The following is a 13,227-nucleotide window of genomic DNA, read 5'->3' on the forward strand; positions in this document are numbered from 1 at the left end:
CCTCTGAAAATGGTCCTGCTGTAGCACACTTTGGCTTCCTTTCTCCCTCTCCCTCAATCTCTACGTGGCTATGGCTTTTACTTTTCTGTCTCTGTTGTTCTGTGTCTCTGTAACTCTTGGCTGGCTGAACATTGCGTTCCAGAGAAGAGAAGGCTCAGTCTTGGGGGTCCTGACTACACCGCTGCCCAGGTCTCCCTTCACTCTTGGCTCTGCTCCCTGAATTCCTGAGTCACCTGGAATAAACAGGGCGGACTGCACCAGCCAGCAGCGCCTGGTGAGAGTTGGCCTTGCTTTCTGCTCCCCGGGGTCACTGGCCTGCAGTTTGTTAAATTTCAACTATGTGTTCCAATTTTCGAGTGACTTTTTGCTATGCACAATTCTCTGAGGAAACCCCACATCTCCTGGATTTAACAATAATGTGTCATTAGTGACTTTACCTCCATGATATATTTCCTCCCCTCTCCCCCCCTTTCCTCCTTCTCACTCCCTTTTCCCTCCCTCTGGATTGCTGTGTCTACCTAATTTTCTCCTACTTTGGGAAGAAAAGAGATAGAAATCAAATCCCAGTGCAAGCAGCAGCAGTGTGTGTGTGTGTGTGTGTGTGTGTGTGTGTGTGTGGGTGTGGGTGTGTACATGGCAGGAAGGAACAAAACTCATAAAGAAACAGAATTTTAAAAATTATTAAGCCATACTAGAAGTACTTGACTTATAGCATTTGTAGATTCCACCCCCCCCCCACTGTCTGCATCTACCAAATCAGTGGTTATTGGGGTGGGGGCCCCCTTGGCAAACAGATCTCAATAAAGAAGGAAATGGAAGGGAGGTCTTTCTAATGTGCCTGGGGCTAATGATCTTATCATTGGCTTGTTCTGATTCCCTTTAGGTTCCAGATATATACAGTAAACTAGGACTTGTTTTCCTCACAGACCAGATGTGACTTTATAGACTGAGACAGAAATAACCCCTGACCGTCAGAGCTAAAGTGACATGGGACAGAAGCCAGTCCCTGGGAGAGCTGCTAGTTCGGATGGTGGGGTCTGGCATCTCCGCCTGTGTTCAGTCAATATAGATCACGAACTTCCGATACGCAATACCCACATGTTAGATAACAGGTTCCCCCCTGTGTAAATTGGCTTTTGGAAAGATGTTTGGCTCCTGATACTTCAGCTCTCTGCCGACCAAATACCTCTGAATTGTTTTTATGGATTAGGATCATGTTTGAGAATCTGACACCAGCTCTAAGCCTTTCCCTAGGGAATATAAGTCCCCACAGATGTGAAGGGGTAGAAACTGAAGTCAGACTCCAGGTTAAAAGTGATTGCAATGAAATTTCTTTCCTACCTACCTCTAATACATAAGCACCCCAGATGTGTCTCGTGTACAAAATAAGATGTTTCTTTTTTTGCTTTCAAGAGTTAAACTCACTCTAAAAGTTTAAAGTGGGAATGTGGATGACAGAGATCTGCCCCCCAAGCACTTACATGAATATATATGTGCACAGAATATTATACACAGGCTACAGTCACTCAGACAGAGACAGGACCATAGGGCCCACATGTGTCACCGCTCTGATAAGGCAGACACTGATGGTGAAACTGTGTCTGTGTTTGAGCACACAAGGGGATTAGAACTAAGACCCAGATGTCCGAGGTAGAAAGCAATCAGAACAGCAGCAGAATTCAGTCATGAGGGAGACCCCATGTCATTGTAATCCAGTAGATACTGAGCCGTAGAGCTCAGGGAGACAGGTAGATAATCACAACACAGATGTGACCTCATGTCTAGGGTCCAGAACAGCTAACTCCCAGGACCTGGAGCTGCTATCTGCAGGTCAGCCTCAGCATCGGCCTTCTGGGTACAGGCAGGGTGCAGAAAGGCATGCTGGTTTCTGCTGTTGTCATTGACCTTGGCTCTTTTCATAAACCTCCTCAGCATTGGCTCTTGCGTGTGGGACCAGTGGTAGAGGATCAGAGTCCTGGGCCACCTGCTAGCCCACAAGCATCCCCTAGTGGCCCAGAGACTGCTTTCTGGCTACTATCTAACAACTTGCTGTTGTTTATAGACTACCATTTCTTCCACATTTGTGAGACTGACAATATGATCCATTCTACACACATCATGGGATTGCAGTGAAATGTGTGTCAGAGAAAGATGGAAACGCACTTTGAAACCAAAGATGTTTTGCTTATACCAAAGTGAACGCTTGGGCTAGGAGAGCTGGTTCGCTCAGTAAAGTGGTGCCTACAAGTATGGGGGCTTGTGTTCAATACCTAGAACCTATGTGAAAAATCCGGATATGGTAGAGCATGCTTATAGATCCCTGCACTAGGGAGGTAGAAAAAAGTGTATCCCAAGGGCTCACTGGCCAGCCAGCCTAGCATAGCAAGCTACAAGCCAGTTCAAAACCATGACTCAAAATTCAAAATTCATTCACTCATTCATTCATTAAAGGGTGAATGATGCCTGAGGAATGACCCCTGAAGTTGTCCTCTGGCCTGTACACACACACGTACACACAATACATACACACAACACATATACACACCACACACACACATATTACATACACATACCACACACACACACACACACACACACACACACACACACGCACATACATACATCACACATACACACAGAAGAGGGGGTGGCAGGTGATGGGGGAGAACACACTATACTCTGCAGTGACCCCTTGCTCCTTCCTCAGACTCCCAAGACTAGAGGAAGTTCTATCTCACAGAAGAACCTTTCACTGCCCGCCCCCTCTGCATTCCAAGCTCAGTTTTGCTTTCATCAGAGACAAACACTAGGGCAGGAGTTGTCAGAAGGGAATGACAATGCCTAGTTTCTGTTGCACTAAAGAAAGTCCCGTAACTTGTCCGTTCGCATAGCCCAGAGCCCACCCTCTGCTTTAGACCTTCAGACACTGTTCTCCCAGTGTCAGGAGACAGCACGTCTGGATGACCTCTCCCAGTGGAGACAGTTGGCATGTGCCCCCCCCCCCGCGCCCCTCATGTAACTGAGTCTGAATTCTCCACTCATGACGCATTTCCTAGCATGCAGGGCGACTCTCCTGGTTGCCCCCTCACCACCAAAGCAGTTTCCTCTCTTTTCATCCAATGCTTAACAACTGTCAGGCTGCAGCAAACGTGCTTTAAATCCACGGTCATCCAGTTGCCGAGCAACAACTTCCCTCCCGGATAAATCTGGGCTTCCTGTGGCAGCTGCTGGGAAAGGAACCCAGCCTGGAGGGCTGCCTGCCCACAGTGTCCACGGCTTCACCAGCTCTTAACTTTTGGTCTAGATGCTTTCAAGACAAGCCACCCATCCCTGAGCCCAGAGTCTTTCCCTGGCTCCCAGAGACCATGTTATCTTCCCAAAGACACTTTTAACCTGATTCTACCTAACTATCCACTCGGTTCAGCTTAGAAGTGAATATTGTTTCCAGATCAGCTCCTTTGAGTTAGAGAAGAATAAATCCATCAATCACAGGCCAATCCCTTCCTGTGCTGATGAAGCAACAGTTACTGAACCAGTGGATACTATCAAGATGTTCAAGGAGATGGTACACTTTATTTCACACTGGAAAACAGCATATTCCAAGGGATATGCTTTTTCTTTCAAGAATTTTGACAGAGGTCTTAGGAGCCCCCCAGTGAGGACCTTACATCACTCTTTTAAGCAAGGGTTCACTGTTTGGGGACCACTCAGGCCAACCACAATTAACACACTGCTGCAACCCTATTTATATATCCAGTAGTCCATAAGAAGTCTAATTAGACCTTGGTCTCAAAGTGTCAGTGCCAACCCCAATAATGTTATAGAGTTATTTGTCATTTGACATGTTAAGAGAACTTGCAAATGCAGGAGTCTGGGATGTATGTAATAGTATTATTTGCCACTTTGGTCCTTGACGCTTTTTCTAGAATTGTTTCCATTCAAATAAAGTCACAGCCTCTTCTGGTACTTTTCGCAGAAACAGGTCTTATGAATTGGTGCTGATAACAGGGAGAAAATACGAGGAAGAAGTGAACCCTGGGGAAGTTATCTTATAATTTATAGGCACACGATTAAAAAGCTGGTGAGCAGATTTAGAGGGAGGCTTGCTGGGAGCCAGGCTTGCTGGGAGCCAGGCTTGCTGGGAGTCAGGCTTGCTGGGAGTCAGGCTTGCTGGGAGTCAGGCTTGCTGGGAGCCAGGCTTGCTGGGAGTCAGGCTTGCTGGGAGCCAGGCTTGCTGGGAGTCAGGCTTGCTCTGAGGTGTAAATGGCTTCTCCAGAACACAAGTTCCTTAGCATTTATCATCCCGATGGAAAACAACTAGGAAGGAAAATGCAACCAGGCCACCAAGCACACACCAGAGCAGGGCTTCTCAGGTGACCCCTCCCGCCACCATAAAATTATTTCATTGCTCCTTCATAACTGTAATTTTGTTACTGTAATAAATCATAATGTAGGAACTGGAGAGATGGCTCAGTAGTTAAGAGCACTAACTGCTCTTCCAGAGGTCCTGAGTTCAATTCCCAGCTACCATGGTGGCTCACAACCATCTGTAATGAAATCTGACACCCTCTTCTGGTGTGTCTTACTAAAACAAATAAATAAGCCTTAAAAATGAATTATAAAGCAAATATCTGATATGCAGGATGTCTGATATGTGACCCCTGTGAAAGTGTCATTTGACCCCTTTGGAGGTCAAATGGCATCAGCACTTAGCAAATATATGATTGATAAATTATTATCCAATTATTAGCAAGATTAAAAAAAGAAAGTTGGCCAGACACAAAAATGCATCTCATGCCCTGGCCCCAGGCTTCTGCTCCCCCAGATACGACATCTTGTGTTATCTGTCTAGGCTGACTCTGATGTCTGGCTTCACATTCCTCTCTCCACCTGGTTACAGACTCCTCACGCCCTTCTGCACACAGATACTGCCCTCAACTCAACCTCACAATCGTCTCAGACCCTTGTCAGCTCAAGGGTCACCTTCCGGTCCTTAGTAGTGGAATAGCCTCCCCAGTAGGGACACCGCTCATGGGACCTAAAATCTCCGTACAGTCTGTCTCTTTTCTACAGCACACATTCGTGGACTGCCCATGTGCCTTGTGCCGAAGATGTAACAGTGATGCCCATTTCTATGTTTAAGGAAAGCTCCGTCGTGTTGTAGTGACCCCCAATCATAAAATCATTTCGTTGCTGCCTCGTGACTGTAATTTTGCTACTGTTATGAGTCACGGTGTAAATATCTGACATGCGGAATCTCTGATATGCAATCCCCAGAGGGGTCACACTCACAGGTTGAAAACCGTTGATGTAGTAGAACGGTAGATAGGAAGACGGCTGTGTGTGGTGCACATGCCTTTAATCCCAGCACTCAGGAGACAAGGGTAGGGAGCCTGGTCTGCATGAGATCCATGACAGCCAGGGCTATAGAGAGAGAGTTTGTCTGAAAAAGCCAAATAATACTGGTAATAATGGTAGTAATAATAATAGCATTATGTCCTTACTTATCTTTCATAGTCTCTAGGAGAGAAGGACAAGGTCAGTGAGGGCATTTGCTGACCAGTGATTTGTCCTCTTTACATCCTTTCTCCTTTCCTACCCACTGAACTCAACCTTATCAGCCTATAGCAAAAACAAAAAAAAAAAAAAAACAACAAGCAAACAAACAAACAAACAAAACCCCCGGGGATTAAAGCATCCATTACCATTCAAGCAGTCTGAATCCCAGCAAGATGCTCATCCCAGAGGCCAGAGCAGAGGGCATAAAGCATAAAAGCAGCCCACCACAGGAAGAAAAAAAGGAGGATATGGGGCAGAGATAGAAGCTCGAGAAGTCCATGTGTCTAAGCTCCTGACGCAAACTAGACCAGTCCCACCATCACTCAGGAGAGCCACCCGGCAGGATGAAAGAGCTGAGGCTCATGGTTTATGATCTACAAATACCTGAATGAGGATGACAGCCAGGCCACCCTTGAATTTGAAAACCATTGTCTGAACACTTTGCACTTAGTCCTAAAAGACCCTTTAGGATGGATAGACAATCAGTGATTCAATATCATTCTGAAGCTGTGACAAATAAAGTCAACCAGGACTTGAATGTGGTGTTCGAGGTGTTCGAATCGGGCTCTAAGGCTGGATAGCAGCAAAACTGGGGACTTTGGTATTCGAGATCAACGTGGAAAATACTCGGGCTGTCCTGAGCTCTTCTGTGGGTGAGCGTTACCCAAACACTATTCTCAGTTTGAGAACGGACCAGGGGACCTATCACTCACATGAAATGTAGCATTAAAAGAAAAGAGATGGAATTGGTGGGCTCTGTGATGACAGAGCTTTGGCGAACAGAGGAGGAGCAATGCCCTACCCAGAAAGAACACAAAGGGGACAGACGGAGTGCTGGCAGGCCCTGCAGAGCCTGGAAGTGAAGGGATTCGCGCCCTGCGCATGACCAGTCTTCGTGCTCCACCAGCTATACGCTGCTTTCCCTCCTCTGGGAGTCTTGTCCGGGGTCAACTAAACCGGCAATCAGAATCACTCTGGTGTATCTTCTGTCACCATGAGGCTGTCTGTAATTGACTGGCTCAGCAGGGAAACTTGAATAGGAGCCTTTCGTATTTCTGGCTCCGGTGAAAGAATTTTATTTCTGAAAGCAACCTTACGGAAGGGGTACCTTGCAAACATGTACAAAATTAGATAGTACTTGTGTGTGAGTATGAGTGTGTAAAACACATTTTGTGTAGACGTTTGTGTATGTGTACACCTGTATAGATGTGTTAGTGCACTTGCATGCACACTCTTGAACGCACACACAAGTACAGCTGGAAATTGACATCAGGTGTCCTTAGTTGCTCCTCCCCTTGTTTTTTGAGGCAGGCTTCTCTCTGGCCTAGAGCTCACTGGATTTGTCTAGACTGGTTGGATAGCAGGTCCTGAGAATCCATCCCCCTGTCTCTGCCTCCCAGGACTGGGATTACATGTTTGTGCCATCGAACAGGATTTTGTACGGGTGTTAGGGATCCAGTTCATGCCCCCAGGATTATGGAGCAAGCACCTCAGATTCAGCCATCTCTCCTCGCCTGTAACTACATTAAAAATGTTTTCTCATGTTGATTCCAGCTCCCCACACTCCTTGACAGAGGTTCTCAAGGGATCAACTTGAGATTCTGGGGAGGAATATTATCTGATCTGTCACCAAGAATGCAAAAGGTAAGAGGCCCAGTGTCATTAACTACAGTTTTATTATGTCTCCACATTGTTCTAATACAGCCATTGCATCAAGAAATTCCATTGCACCTCCTGCCTGTTAAGGAGAAATCCATATCTTCTTTCTACCCAGTAGTTTAAGACATTTGCTCATGTCCTATACTATCTGTGCTCCTTGATAGGAGGGGAAAAGAAAATAAACATTTTTGTGATGTTACATCAAGACATAAGTTCTAGCAGAACCCCACAGCTTGTCTGTAGCAGTGATTCCTTAAGGACCTGCAACTGTATCTCAGGCTGTCTAGAACTGAGAGGTTGTCTGTAGCAGTGATTCATCACGGACTTGCAACTGTATCTAAGGCTGTCTAGAACTGAGAGGTGCAGTAAGCCAAGGGCTACTGACAAGAATAGCAAACACTTACACAGTGCCTTACTGTTGTGCTTATGACCACAATCCCTGCCTAGTGCTTTATCCCCATGGATTCACTTCATTCCTCCAGAGTGACTGTTTTGTGTTGTTTCGTGAAATATGTATACAACTTAATTAATATTTGATTCCATAAGACTTCTCCAATGTGGAAATTGGTTCCAGTTAAGAGTTGATTGCTGATGGAGAGAGGAAGAGAAGAGACAGATACAGTCACAAGCCTTATTGAATATACAGTCAAGGAAGAAGAGAAAAGCATCTCTTTAAGTGTGATGACTATAACGCAAGGGGAACAAAATGGAAAATCTGCCCCGCCCCCCTCCCCCAGACTTTTTCCCTTTGGTTTTCTCCACTGCCTTAGGCTCAGCCAACTTGGAAAATAGCATGCTTGGAATCTGTGTTTATAAAGTTATCCTCAAATCATGGCACGGCAGAAGCTCCACTTGGCAGGGAGAGTGAGAGAAGAGCCCTTTGTACTGCCGGCCATCTGCTGCAGCAGGCGTCTGACATTTTTTTCTCTTTCTAGCAAAAACTTCTCTAAAGAGCTCAGCTCTGTGAGTAGTGGTGAAGCTGACAGAGTGTAAACAGCTTCCCAAAGCATATCAACGCTTTTGATCCCATGTGAGTGCTGCAGAAGATCCCTTGCCTAGATCGATAAGAGATCTTAGCAGTTGTGAACCAGGAGGCAGAACCGGGTGTGAAGCCGATGGCCCAGGCTGTATTAACTGACCGAACATCTGGCCCCGGCACAGCCCTCTATTTCTGAGTGCTTTGCAACATAATCATAATACCCCTCTGGTCATAAGACCCACTGTTGTGAGATTCTGACTTTCTTACTGAGGCGTAGACTGTGATTATAAATGTGACTCACTGTGTGGATTCCACGAGGTGCTCATCAGTTTCGGAAAGCCGGTGTTGGCTTGTGTACAAAGGGAGTCCACAGGTAAACATCCCTGATGGAAGCGGGAGAATGTTTTCCGTCACGCCTGCTTGCATCCTAATGGTTTTTTTCTTTTTCTTTCTTTTTTTTTTTTTTTTTTTTTTTTTGTTGTTTGTTTTGTTTTGTTTGTTTTTTGCTTTTTTAATTTCCAAGTTCCTTAGACTGTGACTATAAGGTGTGGTTAGGGAATAAACACAGCATTGTTTTTATTTTATGTTTTCCCTAACATGAAGCCAAGTGGCATGATGGGTACCAGGACACTGGTGAGGACACTGGTGCCACTTGCCAAGATCTCCCAGACGTCTCAGCATCATAGATCTACCTTTCAAAGATGAAGCCACGGGTACCATGACACCATAGAGAAAGATGGGAATACCAGGTTCCACTTAGTTGGCATAGAATTTGAAATTTTTATTTCCAATAAGTGATGTATCTTATGTTCTTCGCTTGAATCTTTAAACACACACAAACATACACGCACACATGCACACACCTCTTGAGCTCAAATGGGGGTGGGGTGTGAGGGAGAGAGAACAAACCACACATTTCAGCTGAATGGAAGCACTCGCATTCGATAGAGTTAAGAGGAAGATATGCTGAGGAGCCAGAGAGGCGGCTCAGCGGTTAAGAGTACTTGCTGTTCTTGAAGAGGACCAGAGGACCAGATCCCAGCATCCACAAGGCAGCTCCCCGTAAACCTGTAATCCCGGTGTTGGGAGAATCGACAGCCCCTTCTAACATCTGTAGTCATCTGCATGCACACATGCACATACAGACACAGACAAAAGATACACACATACACACAAATAAAAATAAACCTTAAAAGGGACTATTTTCCAAATATAGAACATCACATTCTAAAGTTCTCAGTCACAGAAATTTACCATGGTGTTACACTTCCAGAACCACCTAACAGTCAGCTTACGGTGATATATTCTCTGCATTTTCCAAGGAACCCACACAAAGGAAAGCAGACAATATTAGCAATGTTTTGTTCTTGCTTGTCCCCAAATAGATGACAGCAGGTTTTTTTTTTCCCTTCTGCAGTTGAATTAAGGATTGCTAAGAATACTTATGTTTCCCTTTAAATATAGAAATTAGCCTTCATTCTATCTGCTTTAAGATCATTCAAAGTAAGGGCTACAGTGATGGCTCAGCAGTTAAGAGCACTGGCTGTTTTTCAGAGGACCCATGTTCAATTCCCAGCACCCACATGACAAATCACACATGTCTGTAACTTTGGTTCTAGGGGATCTAACACTCTCAGACAGACACACATGCAGGCCAAACACCCAATATATGTGAAATGAAATAAAGAAAAAATTTAAAAGATTATTCAAAGCCCTTTTCTTATCCTAGTTTATCCGTCGCCCAAGTGTTCAAGACTTGCTATGGGTAACCAGACCTCTTCTGCAGAGTGGTGGTCCTGAGACCTTCACACAGTTGATGGGTATCCTGTCTGACCTCCTGTGTGGGTACCCAGAAGGAGGAGGCTCTCGAGTGTTTTCCTTCAACTGGTATGAAGACAATAACTATAAAGCCTTCCTGGGGATTGACTCCACAAGGAAAGATCCCACCTATTCTTATGACAAAAGAACAAGTAAGTCTTCTGAGTCCTATGGGCAAATTGGCCTCTAGTATTGATAAAATGATGGGGTCAGGGATGTAGGAAAGCTGGGCAGCTGGTAAAGTTCTTGCTGCACAAGCACACGGACCGGAGTTCAATTCCCAGAATCCACCAAGAAAACAACAAAGCCAGATGTGGTACCACTTGTAATCACAGCTGATGCCAGCACAAGAAGATACTGGGATGTGCTGGTCAGCTGACTTACCAAATTCCAAGCTAGAGATAAAATGAGGTAAATGGCACACCTCATCCTCTGACTTCCACACACATGCATACACACACATGCATACACGCATGCACTCTGCACACACAGACACAGGCACACACACACACAGTAACTAACGCACAAAAAAGATGAGTTAATATGTTGGTTCTCAACCTCTGTGTTGTAACTCCCCCCCCCAAAAAACCCCACAGAGATTTACATTATAATTCATAACTAACAAAATTACAGTGATGAAATAGCAATGAATATAATTTTATGGTTGGGGGAGGGGTCACCACATCAGGAATTTTATTAAAAGGTTACAGCATTATGGAGGTTGAAACCACTGGGTTAACGTTTCTAAGAAATCTCAGTCCCAGGGTTGATTCTCCTTGCTCTTGTTAAGTGGCCTTGGGCAAAGAGATTTCTCCCAGAAATTCTCCTTCCCCTTGTAGAGGCAAAATGATGCTCATAAAAGACTGGACATGAGCCATGGAAGGCACCCAAGCCCGCTTGGAAAGGGAAAAGAAGGGACATTTTCCACTGATGTAACTGAACTGGGGCTAAGTTCCAGAGGAAGAGAAGACTGATAAAGGAGAAGGCAGCGCAGTTACAGTAGAGTTCAGGCCAACAGGGTCCTGGCACAACAACCGGGCTGGCGAGCCCCTGGCAGGCCTTCTGCCTTGCTTTCACTATTTTTGGGGTGGGATGTGCTCTGAAATTACAAAAAGACAGCAAGTAATACAGCTACATACAAGAAGGAAGAGAAGCAGTTAGTAGATGAGGAATTATTTGAGACTGGGGGTGCACTGAGGGTGGTGGAGGGTGGAGAGAAAGATTTGGGCTTTCACTCCCTTTGGTCTCTTGCAAAAATCACAAGCAGACTCCTCAGCTTCTCTCTTTTAAGCAGAGTAAACTACAAGAGCAGTCCTATTCTTTGTCCCACTATGGAGGCTATTATTAAGGGGCACTGTGGCATCCTCTCACTAATGATGAGCTTGTTATTAGTGGGGTCCATCCCAATAATTTAGATTATTTCTCAAACCATCCAGTGTGGAACTGAATGAGAGATGCATGTGACTTGATGCACTAATGACCTTGTTTAGTTATGAGCAGTGGGGAGCTTTGAAAAATGTCCCTTCTCTCTTGACAGCATCCTTTTGTAATTCATTGATCCAGAGCCTGGAGTCAAACCCTTTAACCAAAATAGCCTGGAGGGCAGCAAAGCCATTGCTGATGGGAAAAATCCTCTTTACTCCAGATTCCCCTGCTGCTCGAAGGCTACTGAAGAATGTAAGATCCCAGATGGTGGAGTACTCTTATGTCTCAGACCTCTCAGAAGACAATGGTGTGTGTGTGTGTGTGTGTGTGTGTGTGTGTGTGTGTGTGTGTGTGTGTTTAAATATACACTTGCCAATGACTCCCCTGGCTTCTTTTGCCCTAAATGGATTCCTGAGTTTCCTCCCCCAGGCATAGTCATGGTAGGTATGCCTTGCTCTGGTGCCCTGCCTGGACCCACCCTCTCTGAAGCAGCCTGCAATAGACTTTTCTTTCCCACTGTGTGACTTATATGCCTAATGGAAATGTTCAGCTTTTTTTTTTTTTTTTTTTTTTTTTTTTTTTTTTTTATCCCTGACTTCCTAGAACAGGCAAAAATGAGAAGGATAAATATTTGTTCACTAGGATCCCAACTATAACTTAATGAGGCTTGGAATCAGTAACATCATTATTGCACGTATCTCTGAGAAACTAACAGATTAGATTCTGTCAATTCTGGAGTCTGAGGAATGACAATATTCTAGGGGGAAAAAGCCCTTCCAGGAAGCTCCTTGTGGGTTGGAGAGATGGTTCACCTAATAAGAGAGCTGGCTGCTCTTCCAGAGGACCAGGGTTTGATTTCCAGCACCCACATGGCAAATCACATGTGGTATATAGGCATACATGAAGACAAAACACCCATATACTTAAAGTAATAACAATAAATTATTATTATTATTATTATTATTATTATTATTAAAAAGAAGAAGAGGAAGAACTTTGCCTTAACATAACACCTTAAAGATTTATGGTGAGGGCTGAAAAGACAGAAGCAAAGGTTCTTACACTTTGCATTCTTCTGTTTCTTTCTGTGTGTTTATTTTTAGGCCAACTCAACTTTTGAAGAACTGGATCGAGTTAGGAAGTTGGTCAAAGCCTGGGAGGAAGTGGGGCCCCAGATTTGGTACTTCTTTGAGAAGAGCACACAGATGACCATGATCAGAGTAAGGATGCTCATGGCATAGGATGGGGGAAGAATTAGAAGGGCCATGGAGACAGTTCATTCCAATTCGAGCCAGGCCAAGCTGTAGCAAACAGAACCTCAAGCACTAGTCTGGAAATGTCACCAACTGTTGGCACTGGTGTTGGGAATATGCTTGTTAAATTCTGTGGGACAATTTAAAAGTTGCCACAAGGTCATTTTTCCCATGAATTCACCTGAAGGCCTTGGGTTCAAAGGGGTGTCTCCTGAAGAGGCCAGCTCTGTACTGCCAAAATAGTCCCTTGTGTCTGTCTGGCCTCATTTGCAATTGGATAAAGCGAAAAGGCAAGTGTTCTTAATGTCAAGGCAATTAAAATGAGAAGAAAGCAGAACACTGTAAAAAGGAGAATTTCTATATCATTTTACATGTTCAGCTATAACCCTCCTATACTCTGCCTTGTCTCTCCTCTAGAAGTCCTTGTGTTTGAAGAAAATGATAGAAGTTGAAGCCTACCAGCTTATTTAGTGAGCCTTCGTGTCTCAATCAGGGGTCATTAAAAGTCTGACGTGCTCTAAGAATATGGCCAAA

At 44.8% G+C, this 13,227-nt stretch overlaps 1 protein-coding gene across 1 annotated transcript in view; it reads left to right on the forward strand.

The window, feature by feature from the left end:
* ABCA4 (ATP binding cassette subfamily A member 4) overlaps nt 1-13,227 on the forward strand; it is a gene marked incomplete at both ends in the record, with an annotated part of 103,133 nt that overhangs the window by 2,226 nt on the left and 87,680 nt on the right. Inside the window, 4 exons of the mRNA XM_080916027.1 lie at nt 7,114-7,203; nt 9,927-10,167; nt 11,553-11,692; nt 12,544-12,660. Of these exons, the coding sequence (XP_080772153.1) occupies nt 7,114-7,203; nt 9,927-10,167; nt 11,553-11,692; nt 12,544-12,660 (588 nt within the window). The remainder of the gene's footprint in view (nt 1-7,113; nt 7,204-9,926; nt 10,168-11,552; nt 11,693-12,543; nt 12,661-13,227) is intronic.

The sequence above is a fragment of the Micromys minutus genome, assembly GCF_963924665.1.
Source record: "Micromys minutus genome assembly, chromosome: 4".
Classification (NCBI taxonomy): domain Eukaryota; kingdom Metazoa; phylum Chordata; class Mammalia; order Rodentia; family Muridae; genus Micromys; species Micromys minutus.